Below are 22795 nucleotides of genomic sequence, written 5' to 3'. Positions count from 1 at the left end.
AAAAACTTTACAGGCTAGAAGTGGGTAGCACAATATGTTTAAAGTGCTGAAAGGAAAACACCGACAGCCAGGAATACTCTACCTGGCAAGGTTATCATTCAGGATGGGAGGCAAGATAAGGAGTTTCCCAGACAAGCAAAAATTAAAAGAGTTTATCACCAACAAACAAGTTCTAAAAGAAATGCTAAAGGTGCTTATTTAAGTGGAAAAGAGAAGATCACTAACAGGAAAAACAGACCTGTAGATCAGTGGAACAGAATATAGAGAGCCCAGGAATAAACCCAATAAAATATGTGGTCAAGAAATTTATGAAAAAGGAGCCAAGAATACAGAAAGGAGAAAGGATAGTCTCTTCAACAAACGGTGTTGGGAAAACTGGACAACGACATTCAAAAGAATGAAACTGGACCACTATCTTATACTGTACACAAAAATCAACTCAAAATGCATTAAAAAGTTGAATGTAAGACCTGAAATCATAAAACTCCTAAAAGAAAACATAGGGGGTATATTCCTTGATATCTGTCTTCACAAAGATTTTGTGGATTTGATACCAAAAGCAAAAATAAACAAACAAGATTTCATCAAACAAAAAAGCTTCTGCACAGAAAAGGAAACCATCAACAAAATGAAAAGGCAACCTACAGAATGGGAGAAAATATTTGCAAATCATGTATCTGTTAAGAGGTTAATATCCAAAATATATAAAGAATTCATATAACTTAATGGCAAAAAATTATCAGTGAAGAAATGGGCAGAGGACGGGGCTGGCCCTGTGGCCTAGTGATGAAGCTTTGTGCCCTTCGCTTTGGTGGCCATGCTGTGGTGTAGGTTCACTTCAGTGAAGGTTCCCCAGCATGACCCCACACCACTTGGCAGCCATGCTGTGGTGGTGACCCACATACAAAATAGAGGAAGGCTGGCATTGATGTTAGGTCAGGGTGAATCTTCATCAAGTAAAAAGAGGAAGATTGGCAACAGATGTTAGCTCAGAGCAAATCTTCCTGAGCAAAAAAAAACGGGGAGGGGGGGAGGGGACAGAGGAATCAAATAGACATTTTCCAAAGAAGGCATACAAATGGCCAACAGGTACACGAAAAGATGCTCAACATCACTTATCATCAGGGAAATATAAATTAAAACCACAAGGAGATATCATCTCTCACTTGTTAAAATGGCTATCATCAAAAAAGACAAGAGATAACAAGTGTTGACAAGGATGTGGAGAAAAGGGAAACTTGTGCACTGTTGGTGGGAATGCACAGCCACTACAGAAAACAGTATGGAGTTTCCTCAAAAAATTAAAAATAGAACTACCATGTGATTCAGCAATTCCACTTCTGTGTATATATCCAAAGTAAACAATCACCATCTCAAAGGGATATCTGTACCCTTATGTTCATTACAACATTATGTACAATAGCCAAGACATTGAAATAGCCTAAGTGACCATCGATTGATGAATGGATAAAGAAAATGTGAGATATACATATAATGGAATACTATTCAGCCATAAAAAAGAAAGAAATTGCCATTCAGGACAAGATGAATGGACATTATGAGGATCAATGGACTTGAAGGCATTATACTAAGTGGAATAAGTCAGAGAAAGGCAAATACTGTATGATCGCAATTATGTGTGGAGTCAAAAAAAAACCAAACTCATAGAAATAGAGAAGAGATTGATGATTGCCATAGGCAGGTGGTGGCGGGTAGGGGAAACGGGTGAAGGTGGTCAAAAGGTACAAACTTCCAGTCATAAGATAAACAAGTTGTAGGATATAATGTGCGGCATGGTGACTATAGTTAACAATACTATATTGCATATTTGAAAGCTGCTAAGAGAATAAATCTTAAAAGTTCTCATCACCAGAAAAAAAAAAAGTTGTAATTGTGAGGTGGTGAATATTAAGGGAACTTACTGTGGTAATATCTCACAATAAATACATATAAAAAATCATTATGTTGTACATCTTAAACTAACTCAATATTATATGTCAATTATATCTCAACAAAACTGGAAAAAAGATTCAGCCAGCTTGCTGTAAATTTCTTAATGTTTATAATTGTGAGCACTTTTCATGGTAAATTAGTAAATCTGAATGGGAAATGAAATTTTATTCATTTTGGATTTTTTCATTAAAAAAATCTTCAACATTGGACTTTTATCATATGAGTTAACCCTTTGTTCCTCTTCACTCAACTTTTTTTAATACTATGCCTTTAATATTAATAAAAATCTTTGTAAGTATACATTTTTTAAAAGATAGGAATACACCATTTTTCAAGCATCGTAATAATAGGTGATTCAGGCAAGAATAATGAATGAATGTCAAAACCTCTGGGTTAAAATCCATTGTAGAACAGTGTATTTCAACAGTCTCAAAAAGAAAGTTATCCTAATGTGGAGAAATATAGCAGAACTACTGTAATAGATCAAGTTGATATCACTATAAAGGGACAAAAACTGATAGCAGATGCCTCCTGATGCGACGCACTGAGGATGACACAATAGCAATTATGTTGTCTTCCAGGCAAAATTTCATAGCTGCAATCAGTCATGAAATTGAGAGAAATTACCCCCATAAAGGGGCCTATACTACTTGAGAATGATAGTGTCATGAAAGACAACCAAAGCCCGAGGAATTGTTTCACTTTAAAGAAGAATAAAGGGACATGACAAAAGATACAAGACAACTAAATGCCACCTGTAATGTTGGATTGGATTAAACATTGGAAAAAAATTGTTGCTGTAAGTGATTAAACTGTGACAATCATAATTATGAATATGGACGGAATATTAGATAATAGTATTACATCAATGTTAAATGTCCTGAATTGTATACTTGATCTATGGTTATGTGAGAGGTTCTACTTGTTTCTTACTCAATACACGCTGAATATTTGAAGTTGATGGGGTTCAGGGCAGGCCTCCCCAAGATGTGCCACTCTGGTATGTGGATTATTTCAAGCTGAAGACAATAAAGTCTCAGAAGACTCGAGAAGAACATTTGGCCTTCCTCGAAATTGCCCAAAAGAATTTACGAAAGAATGCCTGATCCAGAAAGGAGCTAATAGAATGAGATAGCTATAGTATAATATTAAATATGTGTGATAAGAAAGGCACCAATGAAGCTATTTTATTAAAATTCTGTCTCTGGGGCCACATTCTCTATAGGCGGCCCAGCAAACGTTATCTAACAAACATTTGCTTTTCCATCTCCATGTGAATTGCCTTCCACCCCTTTGAAGTCCCAAACCACTACCCCCAATTTCCTCCCTTGTCTTTAGTTTAAGGTGGCAACTTTGGCCATTGTGGCAAGTTGCTCAGTTTTCCTGAGTTTCTCCCATGCATACGTGTTATTAAACTTTGTTTTATTTTCTCCCACTAACCTGCCATTTTAATTATTTGACCAGCCATAAGAACCAAAGGGAAAGGGGCGGGGATAATTCTCCCTGTTCCCCTACAAAGTGAAGGGTCATGATATCTTCAGTTTATTTCAAATGGCACACAGAGAGAAAATTTTAATAATAATAATATATAACAAGGATAATGAGAGAGAAAGAGAGTGATAAAGCAAATTTAGCTAAGTGATAATAATGGGAAATTTGATGAAGGCTATATGGCTATATTCTTACAACTTTTTGGTACATTCTAAATTTTTTTTAAGTAAATATTAGTAAAAAGTTTTACCAAGCTCCTCTCTAGGTGAAAGTAGAATTCTGTGTCAGCTCCTTACATCATTTAGACTAGAATTCTGTGATTTTACCATCATACACAGACAAAAAGATATTTCTTAGACATAAAACTTTTTCTCTTTTACAAATATTTATATATATACTTACTTGGACTAATTAAATAAAAATAAAAAGATATTAAAATAACATAAAAAGGAGGAGATAAGTTTATCAACAAGAGGAACTTCACTGAATAAGATGACAGACCATGAAATGTAGACTATTTGGTAGCCAAGGAAAAGGAGGGAACAGAACATTTTTCATAGCTGACGTTGATTCACATAAGGAATGCAACTAGATTTTTCAAAAGATATTCAAGTAGTCTCACGTAAATATTTAAAACATTATTACAAATTCCAAAGTTCGAACGACTTGACAAATACAGTATAAATTTAATTCTACTGTCTAAATTACGAAGGAAAACTTTGTTATAATGTGTTTTAAAAATAATTAATATGTTGATTTTCAAATTGTGCTGATTGAAAAAAGGATTAATATTTACCCAATTGGCATTTAAATGGAAACAGGAATCTTTGGTTTAGTAACACTAACAATTTATTTATTAGAAAGTAGTACACTAGCACGTCTAATCAAGGATGTATAGAGTAAACATTGACAGGCTTGAAGAGCCATGATGACTTGGCCCACACATGTGGGATAAAGGAGAGCTTGTTGAAAAGATAGCTCTAAATCTGGGCTAACTGGGGTAACAGCTGCTCCTGAGGCATTCAGGCAAATACGTAAAATCTCCGTTCCTCTGGCGCCAATCACTCTGACAGCCCAATTGTGACTCATCACATTCTAGCCCACAGAACTCCATTTAAAACAGGTGAGGGAATTTTTTTATTGCCGTGTGGTGAAGTTTCAGACAAGAAGGCTAAAGAGGTTCTGGGACCCAATTTCCAATGTGTATTTAGGGGGTGACGGGGGAGTCCCCACAACAACAAAGCAATTCTTAGGTGTCCTGCAATTCAACTCAATTCTGATACTATCTACCCAGACATGGTATCAGATTCTGGAAGTTAAAGGTTCAGTCCTATAAGATTCCCCCTTTCTCTGCCCCCACAACCTCCTCCTTGGACTTCAGAGGCCAGTTCACAAGCCCAGGTTGTTATCTACAGTTCTGACTGACTGGCTATAAATGTGAGGTTCCCAAGATCCCCTCCTCAGGTTCAACTAATTTGCTAGAATGACTCACAGAACTCAGAGAAACATTTTGCTTACTAAATTATCAGTTGATTATAAAAGGATATAACTCAGGAATAGCCAGATGGAAGAGATGCACAGGGCAAGGCATGGAGAAATGGCACGGAGCCTCCATGTTCTCTCCAGGCACACCACTCTCCCCAAATCTCCACGTGTTCACCAACCCAAAAACTCTCCAAACCCTGTTCTTTTTGGGTTTTTATGGAGACTTCATCACGTAGGCATGATTGATTAAATCGTTGGCATTGTCGATTAATTCAACCTCCAGGCCCTTTCCCCTCCCTGGAGGTCAGGAGGTGGGACTGAAAGTTCCAAGCCTCTAATCACCTACGTGGTTCTCCTGGAAACCAGCCCCATCCTTAGGCGGGGTCCAAAAGTTACCTCACTGACATACCAAAAGACACCTTTGTTACTCTCATCACTTAGGAAATTCGAAGTGTTTTAGGAGCTCTGTGCCAGAAATGAGGATGAAGACCAAAGATACATTTCTTACTATAAATCACAATATCACAAAGGTCGTATCCAGACTAGCTGTTATGGAACTTAAAATAGATGGTTGAAAATATTAGGACTGTTATCTAGAGTCAAGAAAACAAAGTTGGAGACCCAAAAGCAGTTGAGTGCTGGAGCCACTTGCACCTGCTCGCCTGTGCCCATTCCTTGCAAACTCCACAGTGTGGGACATCATGTCAGTTCCTTGAGATAGACCATGGTTGGAGTATATACACTGCAGAAGTTGGGAAACATTGCAAATCACAACTTTGTATGTGTGTATGTACTTAACGTATGTGCATTTGAGCTGGGTTACCAGCACACCACTGAACCACAATCATAAATATGGGCTACCCCAGTAGAATAGAAGCTGCTGTCTGGGAGAGGACAAGGGGAAGACTCTGGGCATGAGGACCCTTTTCCATTCTCAGTGTGCCAAGGATCCCTAAGCCCTGCCAGAGAAGGTTCTCCATTGGTCCCAGATCATGACTACTGTAAATATCCAAGGCACTGAAGAGGTTTATTCATGGCTACCCTGTGCTGATCCTTCAGCACACCCAGCCAATATTTGTCATTTGGTTCTTTTGTTAAACATTTTGAGCCATTACACTGTGCCTTGGTGTGCTGAGATCTGGAACTGCACAAAGGAAAAAAGACGATACTCAGACCTCAGAAAGTTTAAAATCAATAGAGGGAACATGGCCAGGTAATCAAATATGCTTCTATCCTTGAGATAGGTGTCCTCAATCAGATGGATGATTAGACTCCTTGTGAAATCAGAGGGAAAGAAGAGACTTATGGGGAGAAGATTCTCACAGGTCCATTGCTGACATAGTAGGCAGATGCTGAAAAGTACCCTGAATAGGGGTAATTCTCTCAGGAACACAGCAGGGAAATGTGAGTAAATCCCCCAGGATGCTGAAGATATCTGGGTGAAGACTGGGGAAACATTCATAAAGCATTTGAGAAGTTGTTTTAGATTTGATTAAGTAGACAAGCAACTATTCAAGTATTCACGATTTCACCCTTAGACCAGACCCCAAACACTGAGCTCCTTAGCATCTCCCCTCCGCCTCCCAGAAGAAAAACCCTCCTTACTCCCCAAAGTATCCAGTGTCCACCCTCATCTGTAAGCTAGTCCTCTCCAGGCTCCTTTTTCAGTCACTTAACCTTTATGTTGCTTTGTTTTCATCACCTTTTCCTCTTATAACTTTGTCAGCTATGGCACACACACCTAACCAGTATCCCCCAATGGCATTTTCACATCTACTTTGATTTCTTCCATCTCCTTCAGGAGGATGGCTCTCCCTCGAGCACTATATATTCTCATAGTGGTTGTGTGGCCATAGACCAACCTGGTGGTAGCTGCTGTCCACAGCAGGCACATCTTCACAAGCTCTACTGGGCTCCCATGGTTTTATTTTTAGGACGATTTTAGCCATTGCTTAGAGGATAATATAGAATGAAAATAGGAGCAGATTTTCCTACTCTGAAAATTAAATCTAGAGGTGAGGAGAACCAAACCTGGAAGAGCAGAGAACAAATGATTATGTGGCTTACTATGTGCCAGATCTTCAGGCGTGCCCTGAAAAAACGCAGGGATCTTGAAAGTTGTTAATCTGTATCTTCATCATTTCAGGGATCCTTGAACTTCTCACGACCTGAGTTTTGCACCAAGCTTCTCTCCTGAGAATGGACATGGGGATCAAGTTCAACACATAGTCAGAGAGGGCGTGAAAGAGGTAAGCCCAAGAGTTTGGCCTTGACAGTATAAAATTATTGCACTTACAAATACCAGTAGTGGCTGATTCAGGGGAATAATGAGTCCTCTTGCCACTAAACCACCTGTGTTTCTACTAGAATCTGAAACTGTTTAACTTTTTTTTGTCTTCTCCATCAGTTCTTAGAATTTGGGACCACTGGCCCTCCTTCCATGTTACCACCCAGCACCTCTTCTTCGGTAGCATGATGGATGACAGAACTATTTATGAACTTCTCAGCCTTCAGCTGCCTGGATACATGGAGCACGAGCGTTTTAGTTTTTTACCAGAACTTTACCACTGTTGCCTAAAGAGACATTGACAAGGGAATACGTCTAATATTGGTGGGATTTCAAACATAAATAATTTCAAAACCTGTGTTGTATCACCCCTACTCTTCATTCTGTAGCAAAAAGGATAGGACATCACTACCTGCTCAGGAAATGCCTTCGTTCTGCTCCTCCCCTGATCCCCTACCAGTAGTCACAGGACCTTCTCAATTTCATTCAGTTCAGAAAGGTCTTTTGCCCCTTAATCCATTCACAGAAGAAGAAATTATGTGTAGTAACTTTTTAAAAATCTTCAAATCCCAGCTATATTCCTTAAAGCTGTGACAAAGTGCTTGAGCCTCAAAATCCTATTTTGGAAAATTGGTGATGACAATGTCTACTTCCCAGTGTTCTTAGAAGCCATTAGGGCTGCCATAGGCAGCATTTTTACATCAGTGCCTATCATTGAACTAAAAACGATTGCTTTACTGATCCTATCTATTTCCCTGAGATAGTAATCCTTTGACACATCAGTTTGTATTACTGGAATAAACACTTCAGTGTCCTGGTATTCCAGTCTTTACTGCCTTCCTCCCTTCCAATCCATTCTCCACTAGCTGCCAGCTTAATATATCCAAATGTTTGCCAGTTTCTTAAATCATCATGGCTGACTGTTTACTCACAGATTAAGTCCAGGATCCCTAATTTGTATTCTAAGCAAATCTGCTTTGGCTTCCATCTTTTCTCCAGTTGCTCAGACTTACAATGCCACAACCACACAGAGCTGAAAGTGGTTTTAAACACACCTGGTATTTGCATGTCAAACATTTCTCCTTGAATTCCCGAAGTACCTCATTCCATTCTCTACTTGGTATTCCTGCCAATCACTGACATTCTAAACATCTTCAAAGGTAAATTTGGGTTTTTTTAAAGATTGGCACCTGAGCTAACAACTGTTGCCAATCTTCCTTTTTTTTCTGATTTTTCTCCCCAAATCTCCACACCTCCCCCCCAGTATATAGTTGTATATTTTAGTAGTGGGTCCTTCTGGTTGTGGCATGTGAGATGCCGCTTCAGCACGGCTTGATGAGCGGTGCCGTGTCCATGCCCAGGATCCGGACCAGCAAAACCCTGGGCCGCCAAAGCAGAGCACGAGAACTTAACCACTCAGCCCTGGGGCCGGCCCCTCAAAGGTAAGTTTAAAAATAACTCATTCTTAAAACCAACACAAATACAGAGTGAATTACTCCTTCCATTGTGTTCCTGAATTAGTTTAATATTGTACCACAAAGATGTTAATCATTAACTTAATCATTTAATTTTCCGTACTTGTTTAAGATTCTACTTTGTTTATGAGCTTCAGACTTCATTCAGGAAACAAATCATATCTTATTTATCTTTATATGCATCATATTCCTGACATCCTCTGAATGGAAAGGTGATGGTAGAATGGAATGGAATGGTAGGTACCAAAAGCCCCTGGTAATATCAAAGAAATCTGTGAGTGTAATCTGAATTTTCCTCTGTCTCTGTGAATAGGCGGTGAGGTCCTGAAAGATCTCCCCATTATGACTACCCTAAACTAGACTGGTGTTAGCCGCACTGTCTTCTACTTGCTGGGCATCCTGGCCTTGAGGACCAGCACTTGAGGATTTCCATCCACTTCTTCATTTCTTATGTCATCGCCCTCCTTAGAAACAGCCTGCTCATCTTTATTATCCTCACGAAGTGCAGTCTCCATGAACCATGTACCTCTTCCCCTGCATTCTGCCCAGAGCAGACATTGTCCTCTCCACGTACACAGTACTTCAGGCCTTGGCCATCTTCTGGTTCCATGCTGGGGAGATCTACCTGGATCACTGCATTGCTCAGGTAGTCTTCCTCTCTTCCACCTTCATATCTGAGTCAGGGATCTCGCTAGTGATGGCGTTTGACTACTACATTGTTATATGCTACCCACTGATATACAACGCTATTCTTACACAGACTCTGATTGGGGAAATTGGTGTGATAATCTTTCTGAAAATTGCTGTACAGTTTTTCCTGTTACATTTCTTCTGAAAAGACTGACTTTCTGCAAAAGTAACATCCTCCCAAACACTTCTTGTCATCATATTGTCTTGGCCAAAATTCCCTATAATGATATCTGAGTAAACATCTGGTATGGGTTTTTCGTCCTAATGTCAAACTTGATCTTACATACTGCGCTAATTTTTGTTTCATATGTACTTATTCTCCATGCTCTATTCCACATCTCGTATCAAGATGCCCGCCACAAAGCTCTTAACACATGTGACTCCCATGTCTGTGTCATCATCCTCTTTTACGGGCCCGGGATCTTCTCAGTTCTTACTCAGTGGTTTAGACAACAAATTGCACTCCACATCTATGTTCTGCCGGCCAGCATCTATATTTCCATTCCACCTACGTTAAATCCTGTCATTACAGAATCAAGATCAAGCAGATTCAGGACCTGGCAGTTCATTTGTTGTTTCTAAAGCAGAAATGACGGTAATAATGGAAACTAACCTTGTTCTTTTCTCAGTAATTCTTGCCATGCTTGAGGTTAGCTTCTGTCTCATGATGTGGAAGGGTAGAGTGGAGATACTGGTCAAATGATCCCATGTCTTGCTGTCTTAGAGCAATTGTATCAGGAATGTGTTGGTGAGCATTTCTTCCAAATCCTTTAATAAGTGATTAGATATCAGAATCTTCAGGTTCTCCGTTAGCTTCCTCATTCATAGAATTCAGAACTAGATTAGTTCACCTCTCTTCTCATAGACTGGAGGTTAGACTGCAATGAACTGGAGACAGTGGTCTTTCTTGGATAATTGCTGAACTATTCCTTGCTGCGGTATTCTATGCTTTGAATGGATGCACTTGTTTTGTTTCTCTCATTACAGCATTTCTCCAGCCATTCACTCCTATGTTATATCTATCTTCAATTTTTTGCTTCTTAGGCAGGTTATTTAAGATTCATCTATATCTTGTAATTGATACCTTCACCATTAATATAATGAAGCATAAATTGATGTTTACATGTAAATATATTTTTCTTCTCTCTTTTAAATCACAAAACATAGCAAAAGTTTATTAGTGTTTATGTTGATGATATTTTTATCTACATTGTCAATTGTTTGGAGGAAAATATTCAACGTGAGACCAAATACTGTACATGCACGAGTATACTAAGCAAGTATTAAATTAAAAACACGCTGATATACAAAAAATCTTATCTAAACAGCATCTTTAGTTAAATTAATTACAGCACATCTATAATTTGCAACATAAAAGAGCAGCGAGAAATAATAATGTGAGTTTTTGTCTTTGGTGATAGAACTATACTCACAATATATTTGTAAATGAGAGAAGCTCCAGATCAGTCAGTCACATAATATGATGGGATTTTTAAGTAATATATTTATCTAAACAACACATCAATCTATGCTAAAATCATATAAATGTTGAATATATTTGAATCATGATAGGTGATTTGTGTATGTGTGTGTGTGTGTGAGGAAGATTGGCCCTGAGCTAACATTTGTGCCAATCTTCCTCTTTTTGCTTGAGGAAGATGTTGCTGAGCTAACATCTCTGCCAATCATCCTCTGTTTTATGTGGGATGCTGCCACAGTGTGGTTTGACAAGCGGTGCTAGGTCCACACCTGGGATCCGAACCTGCAAACCCCAGGCCACTGAAGCGGAGCACGTGAACTTAACCACTATGCAACCGGGCTGGCCCCTTCATTTTTAAAAGGCTAATTTCATGGGTATACAATTTCAAGTTGGCAGGGTTTTTTCAGCACTTTAAAATTTTCCATCTGGTGCTTTTTTCTTCTATCTTTCATATTAAGATTTGAGTTTTACTGTTGCTCCTTTGAATGTAACGTTTCTTTTAAGATTATCTTTTGTCTTTCTGTTTTTTCAGGACATTTATTATGTATCTCTCTGTGGTTTGTGTGCATCTTCTGGGGATTTTTCTGACCTCCTTGGATATTGCAATTTATACCTTTCATCAATTTTGGAAATTTTTCATCCATTATCTCCTTTAATATTGTTTCTGCCCCTGTTTGTCTCCTCTCTTTTTGGCATTACAATTTTTCTTATATATATTTTGAATGTGTCTATCATGTATCGTGTGACTATGGCCCTGATGCTGGAGTGACACTGAGGCACTTTGACCAGAAAATTAAGAAGAATCTCTTTCTATTTTGATACTGTCACTCACTCTGAAATAGTAGGGTGATTTTTGGATGATAATATTGATCTGGAATTAGATAGTGGTAATGGTTGCACAACATTGTGATATATTTAAAACCACTGAATTATATACTCTCAAAGGGTGAATTTTATGATATGTGAATTCTATCTCAATATAGCTGTTAAAATAAAATAATAGTATGAAAAAATGTAGTGTGGGTATATGTGGAGGTGTAAAGGTAGAAAGAGGAAGCCCAGTAGGAAGAGATTGAATAATGTAGTTTATAAGAGAAAAATAAGAACTGAGGATGTCTGAACAATTGGAAGAATAAAATTGTATTTAAATAATGAGAGAAAGGCTGCTGGAAGAAGAGGTTTGGTGGTAAGAAACGGAGTTTTGTTTTGGACATACTACATTTGAGATGCCTATTAGACATACAAGTAGATTCATCGAGCAGAAAATTAGAAGTATAAACCTGTAGAACAAATTAGAGGCTGGGGATATAAATTTGGAAATTCTTAGCACATTGATGCATCTAAAGCCAAGAGAATGGATGAGATTAGAGAGTGATTGCAGATAGAGAAGAACAGGAGTTCAAGGACTAAGCTTTAGGAATTCTAGTATTAAGAAGTCAAGGAGGGGTCGGCCCTGTGGCCGAGTGGTTAAGTTCACACACCCTGCTTCATCGACCCAGGGTTTTGCCAGTTCGGATCCTGGGCACGGACATGGCACAGCTCATCAGACCACACTGAGGCAGTGTCCCACATAGCACAACCAGGGGCACTCACAACTAGAATATACAACTATGGACTGGAGAGTTTAGGGGAGAAGAATTTTTTAAAAAATAAGAAGAAGATTGGCAGCAGTTGTTAGCTCAGGTGCCAATCTTTAAAAAAAAAAGTCAAGGAGATGAGGAAAACCCATCAAAGGAGCAGCCAGGAAAATCACAGAAATACAAGGAGTGTGAGATGAGGAAAGATTTTGAAGGAAGTGAGAATAGTTGAAAGTATCAAAATGCTGCCATTACATTGAGTAAGAGGAGGTCAGATTTTGCCTGTTGATGTAGAAGTGTGGAGATCATTATGACCCTGACAAGTGCAGTTTAGGTGAGATGGTGTGGGTGAAAGTCAAAGTAGAGTGGGGCCAAGAGAAAAAGGAGGAGATTCGAGCCTGCAAGTGGACAAACTATTCTAGGACCTTTCCTTTATCATGAAGAAGAGAAATAAAGTAGTAATTAAGGTGAATATAGATTCAGCAATTATTTTTCAAGTTTATTTTTGTTTTGCTATGTTTTTACATTGGAGAAAAAATGAAGTAAAAAGATGGGAATGATCCAGTAAAGAACAAAAAGGTGAAGATACAGAGGACATAGAGGAGAATGACTGGAGAAACGTCCTAAGTTTGATCAGAGTCAAGTTGTTCAAAGCGTAAAACACCCCAGGAAAGAATAGTTCACCAAAATGCCAGGAAAAATCACTATCAAACATTTATCTCATGGAATTCTCCAGTCCAGTGTCATAAAGGTAAGTGAGACTTAGAGAGGTGGCCTGATCTAATTCTCAATTCTACGGATGAAAAAAATAACAAAGGCCCCAAAGGCACTGATATTTAAGGGAAGATTAGAGACTTTGGAAGAAACATGATGTACCAAAACCTCACTGATGCAATTTCACTAGAAACAGCAACACTTGGAATCATTTGTCTATTATCTCACCTGCTGCCATATACTGGTGCTAAAGTTCATTTCATGCATAGATAGACTTACTAAAAAATGAATGTCAGCTTCCAACATCAAAGTTATTTCTGCTTTGTAAACAACACCTCAACCACCTGGTCCCGGATCTGTTTGGTCTTGATTCCATAAATGATGGGATTCAGCATAGGTGGAACCAGAATGCAGACATTAGCCAACAAGATATGGATATGAGGTGGAATGTGACGTCCAAACCGCTGAATAAGACTTGTGAAGATCCCAGGCCCATAAAAGAGGATGATGATGCAGACATGAGAGCCACACGTGTTGAGAGCTTTGTGGCGAGCATCTTGGGAAGGTATGTGGAAGACAGCATGGAGAATCAGTACATAGGAAATAAAAATTAACAGGACATCTAAGACCACTGTTGACACTATGACAAAAAGTCCATACCAGATGTTTACTTGAATGTCATCACAAGCATATTTGGCCAAGCCAATGTGCTCACAAAAGGTGTGTGGAATAATATTATTTTGGCAGAAAGTCAATCTTTTCAAAAGAAATATTATGGGGAAAATTGTACCATAACTTCTCAGAAAGATGGTTATGCTCATTCTCCCAATCAGTGCATGTGTAAGAATAGTGCCATATCTCAGTGGGTAGCATATGGCAATGTAGCGGTCAAATGCCATCACCAGCAAGATCCCTGACTCAGAGATGAAGGTGGAAGAGTAGAAAAACACCTGAGTGATGCAGCAATCCAGGGAGATCTCCCCAGCATGGAACCAGAAGATGGCCAAGGCCTGAGGTACTGTGCACGCAGAGAGGACAATGTCTGCTCCAGCCAGCATGCAAAGGAAGAGGTACATGGGTTCATGGAGGCTGCGCTTTGTGAGAATAATGAAGATGAGTAGGCTGTTCCCAAGCAGGGCAATGACATAGGAAATGAAGAAAGGGATGGAAATCCACATGTGCTGGTCCTCAAGTCCAGGGATGCCCAGCAAGCGGAAGACTGTGTGGCTAACACCAGTGTGGTTTGTGGTAGTCATGTCTGGGAGACCACCAGAGATATCACTTCTTAGTCACAGAGACAGAGGAAAACAGATTTTTATATAATATTCTTTGTGAAGACACCACGAGATTTTGGCATAATCCACCCTCTCCATCTTCTTTGAACATGCAGATAATAAGACACACACAATGATGAGTAAGATATGTTCTCTACCTCAATGAGTGACACTCAAGTTATAAGATACATACATATGTTTCCAATTAATCAAAGAAAAGATATTGTAGTATGTTCTTCTCCTACAAACAGATGGTTATGAATGCGGAGAGGAAATGATCATGTGTGTCTGGGAGGACAGTACCATATGGTACTTGACTTGAGCTGAATAGTTTATCAAAAGGTCAAGAATTAAAATGGGGAATCAACATAAGAAATGTCTGCTTTCTTGAAACTTTTTCAGCCCAGGGTGGCTAATGCATAAGAAATAGTGGAGAGGGCAGAGGAAGGGTGGTACAAGCAGATTCTTCCTGATTGTGAAGGGCCTTGATCACAACTTTACACTTAGACTCCATCCTTTTCCCAGGGGCCAGCCATCTGGTGTCTAGAAGCCAGTAGTTCAGAACAATGATTCTACTCTAGAAAAATTACCTGTGGAGGTTTATTGGAATAGTAGTTAACTGAAGAAACAGGATTCTAAAGAGCCAGTGGTATTCCAGGAATAGAATGGATCTGAACATAATACAGTCACAGAGGAATTAATCTAATATTTATTCCACATCTCCTTTATGCCAGAGACTGTAGTAAATACTTTGTATGTAGCGCTTTATAATTTTTGCATTTAGATGTTGAAAGTCCACTCCAGGAACAGAATATTTTTCCCATTTCATACTAAAGAAAAGTGAGACTCAGTGAATGTGAATCATTTGCCAAGTGGCACAAACTATTAAGAGAGAGAAATGAGATTTCAATTTCTGAATTTATCACATACAGTTTGCTCACTTGTGAAGAAGTTCAAGAGAGCTTTAAGAGGTAACAACGACAAGGTGTGTGTGCCTGAAGTGAGGCACTCCTTGTGCTCACACCTTAGGGAACTAAGTTTAAAAATGACTGAAGTTAGGGGCCAGCTTGGTGGTGTAGTGGTTAAATTCGTGTGCTCCACTTCAGTGGCCCAGGGTTCACAGGTTCGGATCCCAAGCACAGACCTACACACTGCTCATCAAGCCATGCTGTGGCAGTGTCCCACATGCTAAATAGAGGAAGATGGTACAGATGTTAGCTCAGCAACAATCTTCCTCAAGCGAAAAGAGGAAGATTGGCAACAGATGTTAGCTCAGGGACAATCTTCCTCACTGAAAAAAAAAAAAAAAGACTAAAATCAGAAAAAGAAAGCCTGGGCGTGTAACAGCATGATACTTAGAAGATTTACTAGTGTACTTTCATTCATTCATTAACTCAGTCATTCAGCAAGTGTATTTTGAGCTTTAGCTATTTTTCAAGCACCATATTACAAACTGAGAATATAGGAAAACAATGGGAATCTTCAGAGTCCTAGGGGCTCACAGCTTGAGAGTGAAGCAAATTTGTAAGCAGGTAGTTTTGAAGAATTGGAGACAAATGTTAATTCTCTCTGATGAAGGGGTATCTCAAAATCCTAGCAGGACATTTGGTCCTGTCCAAAACATCCATGAGCATATTTGGTCTATGCCAAATGGTTTTGCATAGGACCAAACATGACCAGATATCAATAATCTCTTGGCAAGGACCCAATGTCTCCATAGACATTTTGGACAGGACCAAATATGACCAGATATCAAGGACCTTTTGGCATGGACCAAATGTCTTGTGGACATTTTGGACAGAATCAAATGGTCCTGCAGACGTCAAGGATCTTTTGGCATTAATCTAATGTGTCCAGGGACTTGTTGGACAGGACAAAATATGACCAGATATCAAAGACCTTTTGGCATGGACCAAATGTCTGATGGATGTTTTTGACAGGACCAAATGACCCTGCAGATATCAAGGATCTTTTAACGTGGACCCAATGTGTCCATGGATGTTTTGGACAGGAGCAAATACAACCAGATATCAAGGACCTTTGGTGTGGACCAAACGTCTTATGGACTTTTTGGACAGGACCAAACGGTCCTGCAGATATCAAGGACCTTTCAGCGTGGACCCAGTGACTACACAGACATTTTGGACAAGACCAAATATGACCAGATATCAAGGATCTTTTTGCGTGGACCAAATGTCTGATGAACCAAATGTTTTATAGACGTTTTCGGCAGAACCAAATGTCTGCCTATCCTCAAAATATCTAGCTTAGTACTAAGTTATTTACTATGCTTAACGTTATTTCTTCCACCCCAAGTGCCCCCTGTTGGTGCCTCTTTTTTTCTTCCTGGGGGAGAAAATCAGCTCCTATTACCATCCTTCAAGTGATGGGAGAAATTGTTCTACCATTAGAGTTACTGGTCAAGGGAGTCTAGTCACTGGCCTTGAGAGAGGGAACTGTCTCTACAGAGCAGATGGTTGTTCTGAGAGAAAGAGGCCAGCAAAGACATAATTCAACAAATCAGGGGCTTGAGATGAGGGGAGATTATAGAAGCTGATGATGCCACATGATTGGGGAAAGGGAGTAACACAGAAGTTTTTATTAATTTAAGCCAGAAAGAGAAGCCAGGGAGCTCAGGGGTTGGGGATTTGCCTGTTTGATTGGTCTCCTGATAGAGTGACTTTGGTCTAAAACATGTTCCTTCTAGAAATCCCTCTCACATGCCTCCTCCCCAATATTTTCTTCTCACATGTGCTTGAGATGGCCTGGCTGTCTTCTTAAAGCCCCTGCTCACACCCTGATATGGGAAGCCTGGCACAAATCCCAGTCATTTTCAGGGCTCTTCTCATATTTGCCAAAATAAGTCTGCAGTACAAGTCAGTGTCTTTCTGTTTCTCATGCCCAGTCTAATTATTAGGGCATCTGTTGTTTTTTGGATGGTATCTCTTTATTTTCTAACTTTCAGTAACATGAGCTAGCCCATATACTCTCACCTCCCTTACCAGACTTCACTCTCCACATGTGCTGTAAACAACTAGATTTGTGTCTCTGGTATTTACCATTCTTTGTCCACATGTATCAAAAACCTCCTACAGACTTCTCACCTCTGGCCTGCCTGGGACAAAATACAAGCCCAATCCTCACCTTGATCCAAGAACCACTCCACCTGCAGATGTCTAATTCACTCACCAGCCCTACAGTGAGTCTCCAGGAACAAACATGAGATTGATGATGAAAGTCAGTTGTTGCAGGCCGGAAGTTGGGCTATTTATCCTCTGTCATGAGAGCCCTTGGGGGAAGCACTTACACCTGGGCTCCAGGGACAGCGCTCTTTCTACCAGCCTCCTCCTCTTCCCAAATGGGCTGGGTCTCTAAGACCACTTCCCACCCCCCTCACTTCTTCCTGCTCCTTTTCTCTTTTGCTTCTCTCCCGATGATCTCATATAAAAACCATCTACCACCTAAGCTAGCCTTGCTACAGGTGTATTTTAATGCAATGGGAACATAAGTGCTTACAGTTAAGATGGACTTACGTTTTCTAAAGTTTTATTCTTCATGAGAAGGATTATGTTGAAGTTATATGCATCACCGGGGCTCACATGAATTTCAAATTCCAGAGTCATGAATCATGACATTTAGCTCTCTTATCTAAGGGTATATAAATGTACATGCTTAACAGTTAGTAGAAGACGAGTGAACCTGGATTCTCTTAGCCACATTTCTATTTCATTTGCCTGACTCCTTTGGTTGCATTCAAAATTTTTCACTTAATCTTAATTTTCAGTTTGATTTGGATGGGCCTAGGCAATACTTTCCTTGTTTTTATCCTCCTGAAAGTCCACTGAGATTTTTGAATCAGTAAATTTATTGTTTTTACCTCATTTGGATATATACAGCAGTATTTCTTAGAAAACATTTTTCTGTCCCCTTCTCTCATTTCATTTTGAAACCCCAACAACATATATGTTAGACATTTTGTTGTCATTGCACCAGTACCTAAGAGGCTTTTATTTTGTTCCATTCTTTTTCTCTCTTCTCCAGTGAGATAATTCTATTGATAGATATCACGGTCAATCTCTAGAAGTAGGATCACTTTGGTCAAAAGTTAAATTCATTTGCAGTTTTGTTATCTATTGAAAGACTCCCTTCATAGAGTCTATACCATTTTTCATTCCTGCCAGCAATGTATGGAAGTCCTTTTTCCTCACAAACTTGCCAGCACAGTATTTGTCAAGCTTTTGAATATTTTGCAATCTGACAGTCTGTCAAGTGTGGTTGACCATCTGCAAAAACGGTTGCCAGTAATTCTTCCCTCCCTATATTCACGAGGGAGTTCCGCCATCAAGAGTACAACCTATTACCCATCCCCCTGCATCTATGTGGCCTCATGACTTGCTTTGACCAATAGAATGATGTTGAAGTATTATATCCTCTGCCCGGTGGATCTAGAGTGGAGTGAAAGCAGGAACAACAGTCAGAAAGTGATTATACAATCAAGAGGCTACATCAGGTAGATTGGGCATGAGAAATGAGGACTAGGAAACAAAATAATTACAACTAAAGCCATTGACATATTTATAACGTTAGGTCACTGCCTCTCATTTTGGGCATTTTTTAAAATTTGTTATTTTAAAAAAAAAGAAAGAAACGCAATTACAGAAAACAAAACAAAACAAATAAATGACAATGAGTTACTATAAGACCAACATCACTCAGGTCAAGAAATAAAAATTTGTCAGACACACCTGTAGTGATGTCGCAGTCACAGTGCTCTTTTTTGGCATAACTAACTTTTGTGGTTACATTTCTACTCAAGTCTTTCAGCAATTTGCCACCACCAGATGCTGTTTATTTTTATCATCACCAATCTTGTGAACATTCCATTTGCCTCTTAACTGAAACCACGCTGTCTACTCAAGATACCACTATGTGTCCAATACAGCATATCTCAATCTAAATCTAAATTTCCCACTCATAGTACATGGGTGAGCTAGTAATTGAACAGATAACTCCTAGATGTTAGAAATAATATTCAGCCTGTTATCTACTTTAGGTTTTTACTGAAGTTGGCTTTAGTAAAAGAGATATAATCTAAAAGTAAGATGTTTTTAAATTCAAAATGCAATATAATCCTTTCTCATTAAAGAAAAAAGTTCCTAATTAATATACCAACCAAATGAGCAAAAGGAAATTGTTTTAAACTGATGGACTGGACAATGTTATTTTCTTGCTAAATATCCTAAAAGAAATCATTTGTCCAGCACTCCATTATAAACTTTGGTTTGCTCATCTGCAAAAAGGAGTCCCTGGTGGTAACTTCCTTGCAAAGCAATGTGATCACTGAATTATTTCCTCCGTGCAAAGTGCTAGAACAATGTTCCCCACGTTTGGAGTGTTTTCACGACTATTAGAAGTCCTTGTCCTTAAAATGCTTTTCTTGTTCGTAACTCATCCTCAGTGGCACACTTAAAAATCATACAAATAGCATCTACTGGAAAAGGATTTAAAGATACTTATCCCCAAAAATATGGACTAGTCAAAAACTCCACCCACAAGTTCTTACTGATTGAAGAGCCAAAACCAGTCATGATCTTCAGTAGAAGCAGACTGTGTGAAGAAAGCTCCATCCTCTTTCCTCTTTTCTCCTCCACTTTAGCCAGACTATCTTCCATGTCATCCGCGTGCTGGAGGTGCTGGCAGAGCTCACAGATGAGCAGAGCTCCAAGGGTGGCGTCCTCCAGGGTGTCTTGGATGTCCACGTTGATCGCGTGCACAGGCTGGAAGGTCTCCTGCTCTCTGGCGCATAGATCTTCCACCACTCTGTCATGGATGCTCTCCCCACAGGTAAAGATGACATCAAAGGCCTCACAGCACTCTTGAAATCTTTCTGGCCGGGGCTTGATTCTCTCATTTCTTCCCGGGATGTGTAAGATTCCATTCCTGGTATAGCGTCGTCTGTCTTTCCTGAGAAGGTCATTGTACATCTGTTTATATGTGGTTGAGAAATTGTAAACCACGGGAAGATTGGGTGCCTCTCCTGGGAGCCTCACCCAAAATCCAGCTCCAAAAGACCAGACACTGAAGGCTTTTTTCCTGAGGATGCTGTGGGCTTCCATGCTCCTGTTTATGTTACTCTTACATATCATAGCCACCTTGAGTGGGGACGAGGGCATGATGGCCACTGGGGACTTCAGATACATGTGGGCTTTACTGGCTTCTGGAACTCTGAAGGCAGGGGGATGACCACCTGGCTAGAGCTCTTCCAAGTAGCAGAGTGCAAAAGAACAGAATCACCTCCTCAGAGTGGGAGGAGACTTCCAGGACGTCTTGATTGATTGGATTATGATCAGGTGAAATGTAATCTGATCAGGTGAGCGGTGGGGGTGATTGAATCAACGGAATCACTAAATCTCAGTAAATGTGGCCAACAAACAGGAGTGTTTGGAGATCTGGAGTTGGCCCCGTTGATTCACATGGTGACTGAGGACTGAGACTGATAACGACCAAGATAACTATGTTAACTGTAGGCATGAAACTTGCTCTGCAATGAACTGTTAACGAATTTGGGTGGAAAATCTGATCAAAAATTTTAAACTTACATCCAATTTAAGTATACATATGATTACAAGTGTTGTACTTTAACATACGTTTAGATTTTCTTGTGCAATTGTGTAAGTTATTGAGAGATAGCACATAGTTTTGCCCAAAAATTCATAAAATTGTTCACCAATACAAACAAATCACATTCAGGACAGCATCTTTGCTGAGAGCATATGAGGAGTTACAACAACACGGCATTTTCTGCATTTGATATTCTTAAAATCATGATTCTCAAGGGAATCCAGAAATCGATGCAAGCTTCTGCCTACTTTTTGTGCCTTCAAGTGCAGCTTTGAGCATTTCCATACTGAAATACAATATGTTTAAACTGATTCTAATTTTCTTATGTATCATAATTAAGTGAATGTTATGGACTTTAAAATTATGAAGAGAATATCAAACAAAAAGGATTAATAAACATATGATTTTATAATTATCAGGGACGAATCTATCTATGAGGCAACAGAATGTATTTTTCATGCTTCTCTTATAAGAGGTGACTATTAATTGCAAATTTTCCTAAATCATTATACACTCTAAGGCAGGGCTTCCCAAAGTGTGATCCCCAGAGAAGTAGCATCAGCATCAACTGGGAACTTGATAAACATGCAAACTTGGACCCCAGCTCTGCTGAGTAGACACTCTGGGAATGGAGCCCAGAGATCTGTGTTTTAAAAAGCCCTCCAGATGACTCCAATGCACACCAAAGTTTGAGAAAACTACCAAAAGGCAGAGGTCTCTGAAAATGTAAAGTTCCTCTTTAAACTTGACTGTACATTAGAAGTTCCTGGGGAATTGTTAAAAATCATTAGATTCAGGGGGAAAAAATGTGACAGAGGCTGGCCTGGTTGCCTAGTGGTTAAGTACATGCACTCCTCTTCAGTGGCCCGGGGTTCACAGGTTTGGATCCCAGGTGCAGACCTACATACCACTCATCAAGCCATGCTGTGGTGGCATCCCACGTACCAAATAGAGGAAGATTGGCAACAGACGTTAGCTAGGGGCCAATCTTCCTCACCCAAAAATAAATAAATAAATAAATGTATGTTACAGTTGAATCCAGGTCTCTGGTGGTGGGAACTAGATAGGAATAGATCCTCAAACTACCTGGGTGTTTCTAATGTGCAACCAAATTTGAGAATCTTTGCCCTAAAGCAGTGCTGCTCAAAACACCTGCATTCAGATAACCTGAGGAGCTTCTTAGCATACAAATTCTGATTCATTAATCCAGACTGGGATCCAAGATTGACCATTTCCAACAAGCTCCCAGATAATGCTATCAAACCAGGTTCATTTTTGCCCACCACCCAGAAAGCCAAACACCAGGACGACAAGATTGCGGCAGGGAGAGGGTTTACTCACAAAGCAGCCACGTGAGGAAGCAAGAGCGTGAACCTCAAATTCACTTCCCCGAAAACAGGGACTCAGGGATATTCATGGGATGGGGGAAAGGTGGTCTGAAATGTGGAGAGAGGTGATGGAAGGTGAGGAGAGGTGAGGGAATTGATGGTCTGCGCAAGCGTAGTCAGACTCCATGCCTCTTCATAGGACCCATGTTCACAAAATGGCGGTTTAGCATGATGTGAGGGTGGAGTTTTTAGCCTCTTGACGTCAAAAGGTCACCTATCGGACATGTGCACGGGCCTTGTTGATGAGCTGGTGGTCTCAACCAGCCTGGAGTGGACAAGGAGTTCTTACTCCTGAAAAACAGCTCACACGCCCATTACCATGGTGACCCAGGTTCCAGGAAGATGTTATGTATAGGAGCC

General features: G+C 39.7%; 1 protein-coding gene, 1 long non-coding RNA gene and 2 pseudogenes across 2 annotated transcripts; 2 read left to right on the top strand and 2 right to left on the bottom strand.

Annotated features, from left to right (window-relative positions):
- Positions 1-4465: 4465 nt before the first annotated feature.
- LOC111774126 (uncharacterized) lies at positions 4466-7568 on the top strand. Its single transcript, XR_002808967.2, has 3 exons — positions 4466-4567; positions 7076-7178; positions 7337-7568. It is a non-coding gene; the product is annotated as an uncharacterized lncRNA (long non-coding RNA).
- On the top strand, positions 9034-9974 carry OR52B37P (olfactory receptor family 52 subfamily B member 37, pseudogene; annotated as a pseudogene).
- Positions 13464-14408, bottom strand: OR52B4 (olfactory receptor family 52 subfamily B member 4). Its single transcript, NM_001391256.1, has one exon. It carries the CDS (start codon positions 14406-14408, stop codon positions 13464-13466), a length of 945 nt encoding a protein of 314 aa, NP_001378185.1.
- Positions 14409-20019: 5611 nt separating this feature from the next.
- Positions 20020-20599, bottom strand: LOC100053276 (RNA polymerase II subunit A C-terminal domain phosphatase SSU72 like protein 3-like; annotated as a pseudogene).
- Positions 20600-22795: the final 2196 nt, after the last annotated feature.

The sequence above is a fragment of the Equus caballus genome, chromosome 7, assembly GCF_041296265.1.
Source record: "Equus caballus isolate H_3958 breed thoroughbred chromosome 7, TB-T2T, whole genome shotgun sequence".
Classification (NCBI taxonomy): Eukaryota; Metazoa; Chordata; class Mammalia; order Perissodactyla; family Equidae; genus Equus; species Equus caballus.
The sequence above is the reverse complement of the archived record's forward strand: the minus strand, read 5'-3'. Positions and strand labels throughout refer to the sequence as shown.

What these genes read in the sequence shown, in the direction of transcription:
- OR52B4 (NM_001391256.1), bottom strand. Translation starts at nt 14,408, where the DNA reads ATGACTACCACAAACCACACTGGTGTTAGCCACACAGTCTTCCGCTTG.